Below are 19,318 nucleotides of genomic sequence, written 5' to 3' on the forward strand. Positions count from 1 at the left end.
ACGCGCTATCTCAGAGTCTACAATGACAGTAATTAGTGAGGTAAAAACTCTGTCCATGGAACAAACTCTAGTAACACACTAGTGTTACAATATTGTACAAATCATTTTGACATTACTACACAGAAAACATATCAGAACTCTTCAAAGTGACACATTCGCTCCACCAAGTTCTAGGTAGCCATTACAGTAATTTCTATTTGTCACTTCAGTGTCATTCTTCTCTAAAGATCTGAATTCAAATCCTGCCATTCACAACAGTTTAAGGAAAAGTCTCAGTTAGCCAAGTCTAAAAACATGGCTGTGCTCATCATCTTCCATTTGTTTCTGTATGTTTGAACCCACTTTGGGCCAGGGCTAGTGAATGCAAGTTCCCCAAACTTAGGGTGACCAGACATCCCGATAAAATTGGGACTGTCCCGATTTTTAGTTCTTTGTCCCGCGTCCCGACCGATGCGCGGTCAGGACACCATTTGTCCCGATATTGCGGCTTTGGCCACTCTGGACGCTTTTTCTTTTTTTGTTTTTTTTGCTTCCCCCATGTGTCCCAATATTTTGTCTGTTTCATCTGGTCACCCTATCCAAACTCTACTGAAGATTAGGGCGTGCATAACCCAACAACAAGCAGGTAACAGTGGTGCAGGGAGGGAGTGAGAATGCCAGTCACAAAAGGCGTCCCAGCAGCTGGGAATCAGCACTCTAGTGCATTAACTCATTTCACCACTTCATACTAATTTCATTGCATATAAAGGAATACGCATCGGCCAAGGCTGCAAAGCCACCTAAGTGATCGTGCAAGTTTTACAAAAACCTGACAATCATCTCTGGGTGTATGAGAAGTGCAGGATCAGGATCTATACAAGTATGTATCTAACACTGGTACATCAATCTGCTTAAAAAAAAATGTTTGCAAACTCTCCTTTGCAACCTGCCAAGAGCTCAGCTCAGGGTTCTGTGTTTTCCCTGCCATTAGAGCTGGTCAGAAAATACCAGTGAAAACAGAAATGGAATTTTGTGAAAACTTCAGCAATTTTTTTCCATTTTCCATCCAACTCTCCTTGCAGCAGATACTAACAGCATTATTCCCTAGTGCAGAAATAATGGGTTCCCTGCTCCATTGCAAGGATATGTGATACCATTAAAAGATACAGAAGAAACATATCCCTGATCTTTAGTCTGTAGATAAAAAGTCTTTCAGCACCTTGAAGATACAGAAATCTGAAAGCAGCAGGAAGATTCATTTAACATTTCCTACCTCTATAACCTTTACAAAATGCATAGGACTGATTTTAATTGAAACACATGTTGTATATAGTAACAGGGCACTTACTTGTATGGTCATTGGAAATATTTTCAGGAACAATGCTAATATCAAGCTGGGCAGGTGGACCCTCAGACTTACATATGCCACTTCCAGAATCAGGAGAAGTACTGACTGCTGGGTGTTTCCTGGCTGGTCGATCCCAGCGTGTGAACCAGGTGAGATGACTGATCTGGCAGCATGAAGAGCATTGTTAAAGAGAACTGCTCCTATGTTTGTTTAAAGGGAACACCTCAGCCATAAGACAGCTTTGAGGGGTTCTTACATTTTCTAAGCACTTGGGGCCAAATTCTGGTCCCCTGCCTGGGCAGCCCTACTGGAGCTGGGGAACATCCAGCGCTGATTAGGTACTATGGAAATAGATACGAGGAGGCCAAATGAAGCAAGAAACAGCTGTTTGGCGGCGGCAAGCGCTGGGAGGTAGGCGGAGGAGCAGGGACGCGGCACGCTCAGAGGAGGAAGTGAGGTGGGGCAGAGGGGTGGGGAGGGGAGCTTGGCTGCCAGTGGGTGCAGAGCACCCACTAATTTTTCCCAGCCCCGGAGCACCCATGGAGTCAGCGCCTATGAGACAGACCCATGATCTGATACAGTATTACAAGTGTTTCCATGTGTACAGGAGGAATGAGAACGTCCATCCCCATGGGTGCATAATGGGGGCCTTATTGTATGTCCATTAAAAAACAGTGAAAGAAACCTGTTGGGGAAGACTCACCATCTCTTCCGAGGGAGGTTCTGTGCACAGGCTCACGACCACCACAGTGACAGTCGTGATGACACTGAGGACCATTGAGAAGTACAGGAAGTGCACGTATCTCACCACGGCTGGCCGGTGGTCTGGCTCCCCGCACTGGGGCTGCGGGTAGATAAAGTCCAGCACCAACCGGATGAAGCCCAGCAGCATGCCAGTCAGCAGGCCCCAGAACGCACCCTAGGAAATGAAGATCATTCCTTGATGGAACAGGAAACATACGTCTACGTCATATCTGGCAACGAAGCCCATGCTGGCTCCCGGGCTGAGTGCTGGCAGGAGTGAGATATGCTACAGTCACAACTGTGACATTCTGATCAGCACATTCTGTGGGAGGAGGGGAGGTTTACTAGGCCATTGGGAGGGTTTCTGAGATCCCCTCCATTTTCTCCTCCTTTGCTGTTCTCCCTTATACACACAGCCCCCCACGTTCTATTGACCTGCTCTTCCAGTGGAGGAGAGCCGCTCTCTAGGCCTGCTGATGCTGTTCAATAGCCACCAGCTCCCACCTTTACAGCACTACCCACCCCAACGGTGGCCCTAGTCATGGGCTGCTTTAACTGTGGCTGTTGCTTCACAGAAGTCCTACCAGCAAAGGCTGCCCTGAGGAAGCTCTAGAGCCTGCATACAACCCTTTCCCAGCCAGCGCCGCCCTCTTTTGGGGTTGGACTGGCCAGCTCCAGTTTCCCCAGAGGAGTAGAGGTTGTGGGCATCTTGTGTCATTGCAATCCTTCCCTTCCCCTCCCCCCTCCACCCCGACTTACTTTCCATCCCCATGAACGACAAGTCCTGGGTTACAGCAGTGCAAGGCCACGACTTACAAATCTCTGCTCCTAGGTTTGTGAAAGGCACCTGGCAACCTTTGCCTTCTCTGCTAGAGCAGCTGAGGGAGCTGCCTGAGAGCAGTGGGGAAGTGCTCCCTGCTGCCCGGGCTGCGTGGCCTCAACAGGATGCTCCAAACGTGAGTGCAGTCACTCCACCGAGCGCCCACAAGGGAGAGGCAGAGCAGCGACACAGTGCAGCTGTTCTAGCTGCCTGGCTATTTGTTTGTGTAGACAGCGGAAGGACAGGCTCGCACCCGGCACACAGAGCACGGTGTGTCAGACCCTGCCCAAGTGTTACCTTTTCATTCGTTCTCTTCCAGAAACAGCCCAGGATGAAAACCATGGCCACCGGGGGCTGTAGGTAGGAGCTGATTGTCTGGATGTAAATGAATAGCTGCCCCCCTTGGCTGGCCTGCACCAGTGGGATCCACAGAATGGACACCACTACGAGCAGAAGCACAAACACCCTGCTCAAGAAAAAGACAGTGTTATTGCTGGTCTTTGCCCCTTCCTCTGCATGAGGGTCTCCCCTGAGAGCTCCCCTCCCAGGAGGGCCTTCCTCCTCTCTCTCAAATCTGCCCAACGGTGCTCCATCTGGACTTTGTTCATCTGTATTGTGTCCCCTTGCCCGTCTTCCATCAGAGTCCAGCCTTACACAAACACCCAAATCTAGATGCTGTTGCCCTCATGTGCCTTTCTGCCACCTCAGCCTCCTAAATCCTGGTTCTGCTGCTATAACTTACATCCCTTCACTGGGCCAGATTCATTCTCACGAGCAACCAGGAAAAGAAAATATAACATTGGCAACAGAACAAAAAAAATACCATGGACTGGAAGGGCCAAATTCTGCTCTCAGTTATTGCAGGGTAGGTCTGGAGCAATGGGCTCTGACGATGAAGGAGTTGCTCTCAGTTTGCACCAGAGAGCAGAGAGTGGTGTGAAACATCTCCAGGACAGGCTCTGTGATTTAACACGCCATGCCCTAGAGTTCCATACCTGCCAACAAGCATAAGTTCCCACTCAGAAGAACGGGGCCGGAAGTGCCGCCAGAGATCCATGGTAAATATGGTGCTGGAGCTGTTAAAGATGGAAGTCAGGGAGGACATAAGTGCTGAAATCATCACCGACATCATGAGGCCCCTGAGCCCTGAAAACAAAGGGAGAGGCACGTTCACTCTAGTAACAAGGTACAGACCTTGTGCGGAAAGCGCTAAGGGTCCAACTTCACCCCCCATCAGCCAAACCTCTCAGACTAACAGCTGCATCTCCCTTCTGAACTCACCCCTTCCTCTGTGCTGAGGGACTGCCGCCTACACTGCCCTCCCAAGAGTCTGGACAGCAGGTGACCTCACAGGCCATATGAACTTGTCAGTCTTTCCTTTTGGACCACTATAGCTCTGTCTGCATGGGCAGAGTCTTTACTCTCCTCTGGTAGCCAGCTGGCTGAGAGAGGCTGCTGAGATGCAAGGAGGAGACCTCATCTATCTGCTTACTCCTGTGTTATAGTGATTGTGCTCCCCTTAGGGTTACATGTAACTCAGTACACTTGGACACTACAATGTCCTCATCCTTTAGGGAACTAGTCATGCCCAGGTGATAGAAGTAGACCTCCTGAATGCTGGATGCCTTGTTCCCCAGCAGAGGCCTCTCATAGCAGCTGTGCACCCTGTTGCATGTTATTCCTTTTTCGTCACTATACCATCAGGCCCAATATCAACCCCAATATCATGACTGTGGTGTATTCTCCTCCCCAGACATTTCCTACAGCCTGGGTTTTGGCTGGTGTAGGCCCTGTCCCGGTTAGTTAATTGCTGTGAAGTTCCTCACCTAGGGGCAGCAGTTCTATGACCAGTTTGGGGTAAGCAATATCGGAACAGCCAGATGGGTTGCCACAGATTTTCTGACAGATTTCTGGGTCTGCACAGGCCACCAGATCTACAATAAACATGGGGGGAAAGTAATCCAATAGTTACAAGAAACAAATACGCCCAGACGGTAACCACGGAGTGAAACCCATCCAGCAGATAATGAAGCATATACACACATTCATGAGGGTAGCTCTCAGCTTTCCCCTTTCTTATCTTTATTTTCTGTGTAAAAGATCCCACCAACTGAAACAGGTTTAATCAAAAGATTTGCCTTAACAGCTCATTTGTCTTGTGTGCCTGACTCTCTTCTCTGAACGTTGTCCTTTTTTAAAACTAATGCTGTTCATCATGAGAAAACAGTGACTCCCTCCAGACATGTGCTAGACATGCATGCTCGCTCTCTCACTCTCTCTCTCTCAGAACATTCAGGGAGCAGACTCTAGGATTTTTTCTTTTCTGAGTGTCACAAACATGGGGTCCAGAAGGAACATCATTGGGGCAGCTCTTAAAGCTGGGTTGCTACCAGAAGCACCTGGGACTTGTGTTCAGGATGAAGGAGTGTGGTCCCTAGGGAGCAAGGTAGATTAATAGAGTGTTATCTGAAAAAAAATCTATTATGAACTGCAAGTTCATGCTCCTGGCAGTTGAGCTGCTACAACCTTTTAGCTTATTCTGGCGGGTCTGTCACTTATGCACTATATAGAAATCACAATCTGTAGTGACAGACACCAGGAATATTTATGTCCTTCAACTCTTACCTGGGAAGAGAACCCGGCTGATCATGCCTGGCATCACCATCATAAAGAGAGGCAAAATTTTCAGATAGGAGGCCAACAACGAACCTCCTTTGGCATGACAAAGGTTTTTAGCTGCAAGGGACCTTTGAACAATGACCTGTAAATGAGGAAGACAGTTTGATCCAGTGCTTTGCAGAGAGAGTAAAGAGATGCAAAATGATGTGATGTACGTTTCTATTTATAATTGGACGTGCTGGTTCCGAAAGCACCATACTGGATCTCTAGGGCCAGACTCTGTTCTGGATTGCATTGATTTAACTGAGAGGGAACTCAGACCATTATCATGATGAAGAATCTGATCCTGCAAAGTGCTGAGTGTTCTTAACTCCCAGTGGCCGCTCCAAACCTTGTAGGATCATGCTGTGAATTACCTAACTCACCTGTAGTGCTTTAACTAGCGCGTCTTGCCTTCATGTAAGGAAAATCTCACTGTGTTCACTTCCAAGCTACGGAAATCACTGTCATTATTTTTCTCCATAGTTTGTTCTTTTTTGGACCCTGTGTATCTTATACACCTTGACATGGCTTGTCAGGTCAACAGGACTACTGACTCACAAACCAGGGCACAGGGGTAAACTTCCTGACATCCCCTAAATTGACCCTCACTCCGTAAAAAGAGTTTGATAAACAAATACCTCAGAAATATCTGATACGAATTTTGTTACGATTCTGCTCTTCTTGGCACTGCTGTTTACAATTGGAGAGACAGCAACTGGAGCCCTGCAGAGCCTGAAGGGGGTGGGTTCACACAGAATTCAGACATGCCCACTTTATAGTTTGGGGTTTACATGCCCCTCATGTTGCATATCTGAGTTCAAATGAGCTCCAAAACTCGAATTTAACTTAGCTATCGGTGTCAAGTTTTGTCTAGTTTGAGGTTGAAATCATCAAATTTCACACGGTTTCCACAGAAACAGTAAACCAGCCCAGGATCTGGCCTGAGTCTGGGTTTTGTAATGAAACTTGGCCTTAGTTGCTTGCAATGAAAGTTCTGCATAGTTCTACAGCCAGCCAGGTGGCATGTCTCAAAACCGAACCTGAGGGTTAATCTTGTGAAGGAAACATTGGTCTACCTGATCTGTACACCAGTACCACAGAGATGGGATGGTCATTCCAATCAGAACTCCTGGCCAGGGAAGGTCAGAGGTGACAGGGTCTCGGAAAATGTGGAAGGCATCTTCTCTTGGTAAGCCACAGCTACTGTTTCCTTTGTGGCTACTAGCAATGGCTTTAAAGTATTTGGCCTGCAAACTTCCAAGCCCACCAATTTTAACAAAGCCTAAAATGGGAATAGGAAGCAGTTACCACATTGATCAGGTTCATGCTATTATTTTCACTCTTGGCAGTTTGCTCTGTATGATCCCAGTTCAGTGTCCACTGAAGTCAATGGAAAGACTCTGATAGACTTCACTGGGAGTTGGATCAGAACCTACAATGATAAACCCTGGTTTAATACCATACATTATTTGGCTACAGGAGGTAGTTGTTTGCTTTGATATGAATCTCAGACCACAGGGTGTTTTCTGTTTATTTTGGGTGGTTTAATATCTTTCATGGAACACCTCTACACTTTTCACCCTATAAAGAACTATCACAAGATTATTTGTATAGAAAATATTCTAACATGACTGTCTATTTCACAAGATGCACTGAATAAATGTTAAATGGCTTGTTCCAGTGATGCATATTTGCAGTGATTTGGTATAGGAACAAATGTATTTTTAACAGTAAAATCCTGGAGAAGTACTCACTGAACCCCATGAGAATTAATCCCCCAGCCAGCATGATGACAGTCTGCAGAGTGTCTGTGTAAATCACAGCTGCCAGGCCACCTAAAGAAAAAAAAATCAGAAGGACAAATTGTCGGGAACTGGGTTTGTTTTGTGTAATAACATCTCCTGCTTTGCAAAAGTCTGTTGGCCAGTAGCATAGCCAGAATGCTTTGCCTGACACAATGGGATGTTTTGTGGGTTGTTTTGACTACTTTGTGGGATGGTTTGGCCAACTCCCATTGCTGATACTTTGGCTGAAATGTTGCATGTTTTGAACCACAGTGAGTCAGTGTTTTGTCACTAGAATCCCAAACTCCATAGCAGAAATCTCTACAGGAGATGCATTGAAAACCACAAGAAGGAAGGACCAGATTGAAACAGAAGCTGCTTCAAAAAGACAACATAACAACAACCAAAAGGAAGTAGGTGTATGGCCCACATTGCTGGGGGTGAGTGCTGCAAGAAGAGAAACTTCCATTCGTTTTGGACACACATTACACTCCCTTTATGGCACCATTTCCATCCAAGTTGTGAAGATATTTCTCACATCACCCTGTGTAGTGCTGTGTGTGGCTCTCACTTACACACTCATAAAGTCAAAAGGAAGAAAAGTCCTGAGCAAAAACCTTCGGTGTGGCTCCACTTTGAGCCAGAGAGTGCTGTGCACAGATCTGGGCTGACTTTAAGCAGGCACTTTACGCTAGCCTTGTAAAATTACACTCACCCGCTCTCACCTGGAGAGTAATATTTTTGACAAGTGCGTTACTGTAATTAGTGTTTTCATTATAAACAGTCATCTTGGTAAAGGGCAGACAGACAGATTTAGTGCCTCGGGCTAATAAGGAGGAAGTACTTTATAGAACGGTACCTTGTGGAAACTGCTGAATACTTATTACACGGGAAGATGGCTGTTCTCAGCCCAATAGCAAAGATGTATGACATTGCATTCCTATGACCTGGAACACAGAAACGCACCTGCAACAGTGTAAACAGCAGTGATTGCCAGAAGACCAATGACAGCAACATAGAGGTCCCAGCGTAAGGCTTGCTGAATGAACAGGGCCCCAGCATACATATCAACCTAATGGAAAAAGATATTTAGAAGGGTTATAATGGTGACAGCTCAGTGTGTAATGCAGACAGCTGAGTGGATGCACAGTGTATGCTAAGCCAACCAAACCTTGTGCTTCTCAAGGACCAACCTGTTTGTTAACTTTTCATGGCTCCCTGTTTTCTATCAGTCTTAGGGACAGCTGCTCCAACTGGCACATAAACCCTAACCTAGCCTCACCTCCTTCTCCACACTCCTCATTAACAGCCAAGCTCAATTTAGTTTTGAGATACAGTTTAATGAGGAAAATGCTCGTTTTGCGAGGGGGGGAGGGAGGGGCAGGGAGTTTTCCACTGAGAGAGAGCTGAGTTCAAAGAAGAAATTACTTTTAGTGGAGCGGGGGTTGCTTCTCCACTCCTCAGGAGTAGTGGGCACAGGGTGAGCACCAAGGAGTGAGGGGACAATGAGGGTCAGAAACTGGAGCTGCCATATGTGCTGGAGCCCTGTGCATGGGGAGTTCTGAGGGCAGTAGCCAGCCAGAGCTCCAGGGGTTGGCATAATGCAAATTCCTTTTCTCTGACTGGCATAGGATGAACCTCAGCAGGGATTTCCACTATATGCTGTTATAGAGTTGTGGGTTAGGGACTGTGCAGCCTCCTTGTGTCCCGGTGGCCTGAGGTGATCGCTCTGCAGAAGAGTTAGGTATAAATGCAACCTGCAGACCATGAAAGCATGTATATGTGCAAAGCCCTGATGACTTTGGCCAGCTGTAAATAAATGGGCCTGTCCCATTATCCAGCAACTGGGGATTGGAATGATCCAATTCTCTCTCAGAAAACTTATCATCAGAGATTTGAAAAAAATAGTTGATTGTTTCCAGAAAAAAAAACCCTACTAAGGACCAGCCACCTGGCCCCAATCTGACACCACAGGCATCTTCAGTTTCAAGGAGGAGGGAGAGGGGCGAGAGGCCAGTCTACCCTTCCCACTGCTGCCTGTAAAAGGAATAACACCCAGCTAGGAGTTTTTCTTCTTATTTTGTCAATTCAAGCACTATATGGTGGTTAATTAACAGCTGGCAAGGCCCTGCACAAAGGGTGACTACATCACTCATTTAAAGCATTAGAGCAAACAGGAGAAATAAATGCTAAACTAGGCAGCCAGCAAGCTCGCGGGAGGGTGCATCCCACTCCCATATGCCCCTATATCCTGCGGCTGTCAGAAGAAATGTACAGAGAGGACAACCCAAATTAACTGAGCAGATGCCGAAAATCTAACAGCAGACAAGACTTCAATGAAAACGACTCCTTCCCCTTGACTGGACTGGTGTGCTTTGATACATTACCAAGCTCTCCCTCCGACAGCAGCAAACATTCAAACCATTCATAGCAAAGCTTATGGATCCTGGGGTTTGGCACCTAATGTCTTGAAAGAATTGAAATCCATCCCTTTTCTCCACTCTTCCAAGACATTTTCATAATATCACTATCACTAGAGCAGCAAGGGGACCAGGACTCAGTTGCACTTATGAATCCCATAAATTAATACAGACATACTCTTTCAAACTGAATTCTAGTCAGTCCTCTTTCCTTCTTCTTACTTACTGATATTTTGGTGAATATATAGATAAACAAATAGAGAATTGCCAGGAATATCTGTATTCTTTTGCCACCAAAGCGTTTCTGTAAGTACTCAGGCATGGTTGTAACCTGCAGGGAAGGAGATTGTATCAGAGGAGGTAGAATACAATAACTTCCTCTAAGTAACATACAGAGACATTGGTACAGACCTGGTGTGGTTGGCAAACCCTGGCCAGTTGCTGTGTCTTGGCATATCTGCTGGGAAATGTCTGTCCCTCTCACACTCTTACACAATGAATGGTCACCAATATTTTGCCTCTAGGGTCTGGCACATGGTCCAGTGAGGCTACTTGATAAAGGAGCCTTCACATCCTTTAGAGACTGCAAAAACAGCCTCCGCTTTGTTCCCTACTTTATCTGGGAATTATGCGCCCCATGTGGTTCCCCTGGCCTAACCCTACCTAGCAGTTCTCAAGGCATCACCTGTCCCCCTGACTTGGTAAAGCCAGACTTGCCCACAGTTGCTTGGCAGTGTCTCTGGACTGTCAGGTGTCATATCACCGCAACCTCTCTCCTCATCTTTGTGTCAGGGAAGCACCATTTCCACCTGAACTCTAGCCTCTGTCCCTGAAGTCTCATTTCCGAGGAGGCAGCAGCTTTGGAACTAACGTTTGCTCTTGGCAGTGGGACATGGCATTGCTCCCTTGGGCTCAACATGAGTGGGTCCTCCTGTCCCCTCTTTGATCCACTTTCTAAACTATGTTTTTTAAACCATGATATCTCCTGATTTCCTTTCCAAGGTAAATCTTTTGCGGGCTCTTCTCCTCTCAGTTAGTATACCAAGAGAAGAACACTCCTGTGTTTGAGTCCTGGAACGCTGCTGCTTCAGGAACTTTACCCAGAGCCCAGGCCTTTTTAGTAGGTTCAGCATGTAAAAACCCATACATTTAAAAGGATGTTAAAAAAGCAAGTCACTGATACGCATAGTGTGGCCCATTGACTTACCCCAGCTGCTATGTAAATAGGAAGAAATAGCCAGGCCAGCACCAAAACACAAAACATTCCCTAGGGAGGCAAAGGAAACACAGGTCAGAGATACTGATAAATGCTGTCGTCAACTGGCTAATGCCCACGAATGCCTCTGTGTGTGTGTACATACAACTGTCCAGCTGTGACTCAAACGCCCTATATAGCTAACAGCAATTCTCTAGCTCATGTAGTAGGTCACGGGGTTTTGAATCTAAGGGATCTGAATTCTATGCCTGCTCTTCCTGTGAGGTTTCAAGGAGCTGCTGTAGGCAGCATAGTGACAGTCACAAAGACCTACACGGGCACAGGGTTGCTACAAGGATGTTATGTTGCCCAAAATCAGTGCACCTGCAGGAGCTGCAAGGCCAAGCAGAGTGGAGCAGATTGCGGGCCCTGACTCTGATACGTTAGATCAACCTGAACAATCCTCGTTCATTATAATAATACATATAAATACAATTAATTAATATAATTAATTAATATGGAAACAGCTTCTGCCTCTTACATAGCTGCCGATGGAGCCATGTGGGTGCAATATGGTAAAAGCTAGAAAGGACCAAGCCAACTTCAATGATATCGAGAGCAGCTCCTGCAGTGCAATACTTACGTTCCACTCATACGCTGTAGCAGCAATTCCTGACGCTGCCCCTGATCCAGCCAGGCCTATGAAATGCCCACTCCCAACATTACTAGCAAACAGGGACGCACCCACCTGCAGAGATAAAGAGGAAGCTAGTTCTGTGTGTGGCATAAGACTTGGTTCTCAGACCCTGGGAGGAGCTCCTAGTCCAGCGGGGGTGGGCGGGGGGTTCTCAGAAGTGAGCCATATATAAATAAATGGAGTGGCCAGTGTCTCCCACTGCACTTAGCTCTCCATTGGATCCATTCCATGTAGACCTTGCAGAGCCGAAGTTCCCACAAGGCCAGACTGCAGTTTCCTCACAATCCGTGGGAACTGAAATCCCCTCCCTCCTAGCCCCTGCTGCCTTTTCTCTTCGCCCCATTCGCTCACTGACACCGGTACTGCTGTCAGACCTCATTCCTTCCCTCCTGCTCTGTCACTCATCTGTGAGGTTGCACGGAAGCAGCCCGCTTCCTAGCCGCAGCGTCATGGTCCCTCCACTGGGGAGCCTCAAAGACAAGCAAAGGGGCATGGGATGAAACAAAGAGAAACGCCAACTGATCAGTTAGCTGATTATGGCTTTATTTACTTCATTATGATCAGCCCATCCCAAATCAAACCTCTACCCCTCACAGACCAGCTAAATGCCCCTTCCTCCCCATAGACCCAACCACCCATGCTCTGGAAGCCCCAACCCAACGTTTGAGGAAATAAATGAGTCTTGCAAGTCAGCAAACAGTAACTATCTTGGTGCAGGGGGTGGGGCTATGACAGGCATATTATTGGATGGAAAGTGCCCCCTCCCCATAGGCTTTGGAAATGCAGGAAAAGCTGGTCACAGGCTCTCCTGTTCTGACCATAGAGAGACATGCCAGTGGGACAAAAAGCACTGTTCAGTCTCACTGCGACATAGTGGAACAGGCAATTTGATGGAGACACTTACAGGCCACCAAACCATCTTTCCTCCAGCCAGGAAATAGCCCTTCACTGTGCTTCGCTTTGTCTTCCACATGGACTAGGAAAGCAGAAAAACAGGACAAAAGCTTTAGAACACTCCAAGTGCTGCTCAGAACGTTACAGAGCAGAGCAGGTTCCCCAGAGGGACACTCTGTACTGTCATCACCACTGGCCGTGGGTGAGTTTGTTATGGCAGAAGAACCCTCAGTTGCTGCAGCTACAGGATCCTGCGTGGCAAAGATCTGAAATGAGGGACACCACCATGAACAATAGTTGTTGAAGGAGGAAGAGAACTGCCACCGTGGAGAGGTTTACGTCTGTATCGCATGCAAAGCTTTTCACAATCTCAGCTTCCTGGTTCAGTGTTTTCTGCAATAAACGTCAAGATCACTCCAGAGGCACAAGGAACACATGCACATTTGGGTCACTGATTAGGGACATCACTTGTTTCAGATGTACTTGAGAGGGATACTCAGGGTTAGACTTAGAACTCTGGACTCTCCCTTTTCATAGTCTTCACACGACACTATAGTATATCACCCTACATGAGTTATGCCCCGGTATCTGGAGAGAACAGCAATTCCTGTCCAATCTCATGGCAGCTGGGTTGGCCTTTTCCTGTGATAGAAGCCATGCCAGAAAGTTGATTTATGGCCTAGCCACAGTTTAAGAGTACTTGTAGTTTGCAGGATCTGCGATCAGAATCTTATTATCAAGCCGATATGATTTCCTGGATAGCTCTGTGGCAGCCTAACACGTGTGTTGGATTCTGTCCAGGCTAGATACCAAACATTAGCAATAATATTAGGTTGTATGTCTACACCTCTTCCATCAAAGGATCCTCAAGTGTTTAAAAAAAGAACAGTAACCCTGAACAGCACCCCTAGGAAGTGGCTGAGATTATATCTCTGGATCTGGGTGAACAGGTGGGAAAAACGCAAAACATTGTGGTCAGTTGATGCCAGTGAAGTTAGGCCTGATGAAAGCCTAAATAAAAAAAAAAAAAAAAGTGCTACGTATGCGACCCTCACCTTTGAATGTAACAGGACACATAAGAAAGGATCTAAGAGCATCTCCTTACCCATAATCCAACAGCCAGGACGAATACAAAGTACAGAACAAGAACGACAATGTCCACAGCCTCCAAGATCTGTTGGGGAAATGTGTTCCAGTTGCGAGTGACAGAGGGCGGAGTGCTACCAGGGGTCTCCATTGCGTCTCATACGGATCCAGTTCCTCTCTTTTTTGATGCATTTATCTATTGAAAAGTGGGATAGAGAGTTATAGGGACCTGTGTTGTTATGGCAGCGATGGCCGCCCAGTGAGGATCATGCCCCCATCCTGAGTTGGGCCGGCAGGGGATGGTGTCTGAAACTGGTGGGTGGGCTTTTCCTCTGGGCAACTCGTGTTACCTTTGTGCAGCAGCTCCTACCCTGTGCTGTGGGGAGCGGAGCAACCACTGCCAGATGAGGTGGGCACTGGTGGTCCGGAGGGGCCCTGTGGCTGCAGGTTTGACAGCACTGTATGCACTGACCTTGGAGAGAAGCCACAGCCACAGAAATGCCTGTGAATAGCCAGAAGAAAGGATGAAATAAACAAGAGCTGAGCAATTTCTTCCATGGAAACCAGGAGAGTGGGGGTGAATGTGAACGCCCAGCATCCCGATGGTTGGTCGCTCTGTACTACCATCAAAGGGCCCAACCCAGATTCCAGGGAAGGACAGTGGGAGTCTTTCCGTTGGCCTTTACTTGGAGCTGGCCTTGGGCCCAGGAGGAGAGAATGTTTGAACCACCTCACAAATGAGTCCAAATGGCTGGCGTCCAAGCACTGTCCGTGCCATTCCCTGAGCACCCCGCATGGCAGGAGGGGGGAACGGGAACGCATCAGCAAGCACTGAGACAACGTACCCCCAGCAGGGCTGGGAGGGGCACAGAGGCACCACGCACCTTGCCTGTGTTGCTCTGCTGCTGAGACAGGTTCCAAAGGGAACAGCTGCCAACACCTAACCAGGGGCTTCCACAGACATTCCTCCCTCTGCCAGCGACCGACCCACTCCCCAGGGAAGGGGGAGGGAATGATACATTTGTTTGTTTTCCACTTAAACAAAAGCTCTTTCTTGTAAGCCTGGCCCAGGGGGAGGTGGCACTGGAGGGTGAACAAACCACTGAGTGTCCTGGCTGGAGCTGTCTGCTGGGATCTGAGCACTCCGCTGAGTGAGCTGAGAGTACCCTGCAATGCCCAGTGTGTGCCATTTGGAGCAAGGGCACAGAGCAAAGACCTTCCAGGAGAGGTGTCCTCCCCCGGGGAACGAGCTGAATAAATCTACCATTCGGTACAATTGTGTCCCCTGCACAGGCAAAACATTTGCTCTGCAGAAGCGCGGGGAAAGTCCTTTCCACGTGGCTGCTTTAGCCATAGCCAAAGAGGGGGCAACAAGAAGCAGGGAAGTTGTCCCAAGCAGCTTCCCTTCAGTTTGATGGTGGGGCTTTAACAAGGGTTTCCCAGGAGCCCCCATGATCCCCACCAGCATATCCCCCACTGCCCAGCTCCCCAGTGATTTACCTTTCCTTTCCCTGCTGTGCCATGCAGCTGGTTCCTTTGAATGGGGACAGAACTTCCCTTCTTCAAGGCTCGCTCTGCCCCCTTCTAATGGGTCAGAAAACTGGACGGCAGGGCAATACTTTCCAGGATGGCCAGATCCAGCATTTGCTGCTCCTCACGCCCTTGTCACAAGTAGGCTGGAGTCTTTGGCCTCTTGTGCCCAAAATGGGACACCTCACGATGCCGCCTAGGTGCGGGGGGAAACCGACACCCCGAGCGGGAGAGGTGGGCTGTCTCACCCAAAAGGCTCCAGCGTGTGTGCTCTGGCCCACTGCTCAGCTCCTCTGACAAAGAGGCTCTGATTGTCTGGTGCTATGGAAGTGAGGAGCAGACAAATGAGTTCTGCCTCAGAAAGCCCTGCGGAGGTGAGAGCCAAAAGAGCTCCTTGTCTGTGGGTGTCAATTTCACCACGGCCACTGGCCTCGCCCACTTACGGTACAAGGAAACAAAGCAGCCTCACCAAGGGAGCAGTCAGCAACTACCAGTCCCAAGCATTACCTTCTCCCTAAAGAATGGCTTGGACTGTCCCCAGCCATGCCTGTCTCTGGCATGGCTAGTTTCTCATGCCTGGATGAGTGAAAGAACCCAGAGAGAGTGTGGATTCTCAACAGCTTGTCCATCATCACACACTGAGGCAATGTTGTAGCAGCACCGCAATACAGTGTCACACGATGGCACAATGGAGCAATTTCATCCCATTAGCCAAACATTCAGAAGTACCAGCTCTAGCCAGTGCCCCTTGTTGGGCTCAGTCCTCCAGCATATCCTGCTTCAGGAGCAGCAGCATTTGGTTCATGCAGCTGGAGGACGGTTGAACAGTGAGCACCACTCCCAGGGGAGTGATGATCAATTACCTGCTTTCAATCACCAGCATTTTAATGCATCCTACTTCCTGCTCCTTCTGTCTGACATGCCTATAGCCCCTTTCGAGTAAAGCATTTACCATAGCATGGCCAAAATCCCAAGTGATGCCCAGGACCCACAGCTGAAACTGAAATCAGCGTGCACGGCACATGCTCTGCAGGATTTTGGCTTTCTGTACAGGAGTTGCTTCACCCCCAAATGCAGCTGTTTGTAGCACACAGCCAACACGGCAGTGGTACTTTGCAGCAGTAAAGGAAGGAAGTGAAGATATATGCACTCCAAGTGGAATGCCAAGGGGAATTTAGGTATTTGCTTACTGGTCTTTCCATAAGATCCCCTTGTAGGACAGCCTGCCTGGGGGCAGGGAGAAGTTTAGTAAACTCTGATGCATCTGATTTCAAATTCTATGTGCGCCTTGAGCCAGTGGAAAGTTTGACTGTTTTGCTAATTCAGGTCACAACCGAGTCTCCCGTAGTTCCCTTGGCATGAGCTGCAGTGATTCGCTAGTCAGGGATTCTGAGCAAAGAACATCTGTGGCATTGAAATGAATCTGTTAAAGCCAGACCTTTATCGATGGCCTGGGAGAGAGGGCAGCCCATATGGGTCTCTCGTAATCCACCGGGATTGTATCACTTCTGTTGCTGCTCAAATAGGATTTTTAAACATTCCTAATTCCTTTCACCTGCTAAAAACATCACAGACGTGGAAAGGATAAAACTGAGTCCACAACCAGAACAAAACCCACCTACTAACTGAGACCATCCCAGACAGAAGCAAGACGCTGAAAAGAACTTACCATGTTCAGCTGGGTCCCATTCTGTTCACTTGCACTGGGCACCAGCAATCAACCGTCTGCCAGCCCACAGGGCAGCTTAAATATTGCCAAGGAACCAGGAATTGCCAGTGAAACTGTTAACAGTTTCACAAGGAATGAGAAGAAAAATGTGTAGGGGGACAGTTAAACTAATTCGCCCTACTTACTTTTTCAGTCCCTCTCTCTTCTGGTGTGAAGTCTGTGCTATTCTCACTATCAGGGCTTGTGGGGTCAAACTCCAAAGTGTGTGATTCTCTTAAGCAATCATTCCAGCTAAAAGAAAGATGAGTTACACTGAGGAATGGGCTCATCCAACCCGCCAAGATGAACTCCCCAAGCCCTAAGGGGAGCTGAAATCCAGCTGTGTATTTAAAGTCACAGCTAAGCCCTAGATCTGTATAAAGCAGGGGGGAAAATCCATCTCCCCCTCACTCCACAATCTTGGGACAGGGTGAGTGCTCAGAACACAAATCCAAAATCTGGGTATTAACTTCTCATCTGGATCCCAATCTGAATCTAGATTTGGCTTCTGGCTTAGGCATCATCTCTGACAGAAATATATTAGAATAAATAAAGTGCTACTGTCAAATAATACATGGATTAAAAACGTTAAAGAGGGACCTGAACTCTCCAAAGCACTGAGATGCTGCAGCAGCAGAGGGATACGACCATCTGAAATAGATACCATTGTTGGCCCCAAGCATTGCTGTGTATGCCCTTCTCAGCCAGAACGTCCCATGGCACTACATGATGTCAGAGAACATGTCCGATTCAGAAATATCCCCCTGCTACCAGTGCTGGCATTAACCCATTCACGTACTTAGCCCAGGCAGGATCCACTTCCTGAGGCTGTGGGTTGAAGTCAGGATTTTAAAGTGTTCCATTCTCTTAGGTTATGTTTTACAGGCCTTTTAGCTGTCACGGTCTCTGTTCCACTTTGATGCTGTGGTGACCTCAATCGCCTGAAGGATGAGAGCTGCTGGGATCCCAGCTGCTTCCCACAGCATGGCCTTGAAGGGTGGGAAAGCACATTCCCCAGGGACAGATCTGATGAAGCTTCACAGGACTCTAGGGAACCCATCTCATCCGTTTGTTTCACTTGCTCATTGCCTGGCTAATTGAACCAGTGTTGCCAACTCTGGTGATGCCACTGCAAGTCTTGCCGTATTGGATCTTTCTCTTAAAGCCCCTCAGCTGGACCCAAGAGACAGCAGGAGAATCTCAGCTTTCATTTTTATGCAAAGGTCAGGCCTCACCCTCCCGGTTGTGAAGGAAGGCTTGGAAATGTGACTAGGGTGAATCCCAAAGGCTCAGAAACCGGAAGACAAAGAAAAAGAACCCCACATTTTTCATGTAAGCTTATGATTTCCTCACCCCCGCCACAGGATTTTGAGGGGCCCGACTCATAGTTAGCAATATTTTAACTGGATTTCCTGGGATCCAGTATCTGTGAGTTGATAGAATTGCGTCTGTAACCAGTGACAGGCTGACCCTCAAAAAGTTCAGATGTCAGCAGCCAGATCCTTCTGCCAGCTTCCAGACCCTTGCACCTACACAGCTGAACCGAGTCCGATTTTCAGCCCTTCCGGGTTGAAGCTGGGCCAGAAAATGCCTTGAGAACAGTCATGTCCTAGGGGATTTCTCTTCAATTTCCTTCACAGCACCCACCGTCATGGTATCTGAGCCCCTGTCTCAGTGCATGGAACCCCAGGAAGTGCAGGGACTCTGAATCCCTGTAAAAGGTAGCTAGAGGGAAGGTTCCGGTTTGGTCCAGTTTGGAGCCCAGATGCTGGTCAGGTGTCATTTTATCCCAGCTGCTCTGTCCACTGGGTCTCGAGGGAATCAGACTTCTCTCTGCTGTGATTCCACTGAGGCTATTCATTTTTTCCCTAAAATTTCCTCTTTTGCTGCAGGAAACAGAGAAAACCTAACGTGTGCCAAGGTCTGAAATCGAACCTCAGCTTAGCGGGGGATGATTCTGTTCTTGGTGCAAGAGGGAGACAACATCCTAGAGCTGAGCCAGGCAGGGGTGAAGCCAGGCCCACAACAAGGTGTGTGACACTGATCAGGAGACTGGCTGCTTTGTGCCTCAGCCAGTCGTCCTATTTCGGTTGCAAAGCAGTCCAGGCACAAACTGTTAATGATTAACAGCGCAGGGCTGCAGGGGCAGCTCTCAACTCATACGTCTTTTTCTAGAGTGTTCGAGGTCACCGCCAAAGAATCAACTGATCTCAAGAGCGCATGACTTAAGTTATGCTGAGGTATAAGAACGAATTTCAGCCTGTGTCAGATAATAGCTGCAGTGGTGGCTTTAGGTCAGCATAGTCAATGCCACTCAGTAGCTCATCTCAGCTGCACGTGTTCTCATTAATTAAGGGCATGTTTGAAAGTGCTCCTCAGTATTTAACTGTGGTGGGTGGGCTCTTCCAGAAAGGACCGCTGCCTGGCAATCGCCTGCTGGAATGCCTGAGGT

General features: G+C 47.9%; 1 protein-coding gene across 4 annotated transcripts; it reads right to left on the minus strand.

Annotated features, from left to right (window-relative positions):
- Positions 1 to 23: 23 nt before the first annotated feature.
- SLC5A11 (solute carrier family 5 member 11) lies at positions 24 to 18,876 on the minus strand. Of its 4 annotated transcripts, none has more exons than XM_073361663.1 (16): positions 17,666 to 18,876; positions 13,979 to 14,130; positions 13,648 to 13,824; positions 12,553 to 12,624; positions 11,595 to 11,699; positions 10,964 to 11,023; positions 9,983 to 10,087; positions 8,303 to 8,408; positions 7,307 to 7,387; positions 6,629 to 6,834; positions 5,517 to 5,652; positions 4,718 to 4,825; positions 3,887 to 4,037; positions 3,189 to 3,357; positions 2,031 to 2,246; positions 24 to 1,490 (listed from the first exon to the last, which is right to left on the minus strand). In XM_073361663.1, the coding sequence occupies exons 3-16, from the start codon at positions 13,777 to 13,779 to the stop codon at positions 1,287 to 1,289; spliced, it is 1,851 nt and encodes a 616-aa protein (XP_073217764.1). In that variant the 5' UTR covers positions 13,780 to 13,824; positions 13,979 to 14,130; positions 17,666 to 18,876; the 3' UTR covers positions 24 to 1,286. The 4 variants fall into 4 exon arrangements, with proteins under 4 accessions (XP_073217764.1, XP_073217761.1, XP_073217763.1 ...); XM_073361660.1 differs by lacking the exon at positions 17,666 to 18,876 and adding an exon at positions 16,828 to 17,108; XM_073361662.1 differs by lacking the exon at positions 17,666 to 18,876 and adding an exon at positions 17,013 to 17,097.
- Positions 18,877 to 19,318: the final 442 nt, after the last annotated feature.

The sequence above is a fragment of the Lepidochelys kempii genome, chromosome 10, assembly GCF_965140265.1.
Source record: "Lepidochelys kempii isolate rLepKem1 chromosome 10, rLepKem1.hap2, whole genome shotgun sequence".
Classification (NCBI taxonomy): domain Eukaryota; kingdom Metazoa; phylum Chordata; order Testudines; family Cheloniidae; genus Lepidochelys; species Lepidochelys kempii.

Bases quoted from the DNA above. Each gene is read 5' to 3' on its own strand.
- SLC5A11 (XM_073361663.1), bottom strand. From the start codon at position 13,779: ATGGAGACCCCTGGTAGCACTCCGCCCTCTGTCACTCGCAACTGGAAC. The intron at 2,247-3,188 runs GTAACACTTGGG...TTCATTTCCTAG, and splicing joins GGAAGAGAACGAATGAAAAG to GGTGCGTTCTGGGGCCTGCT. The intron at 1,491-2,030 runs GTGAGTCTTCCC...TCATGCTGCCAG, and splicing joins AACCTCCCTCGGAAGAGATG to ATCAGTCATCTCACCTGGTT.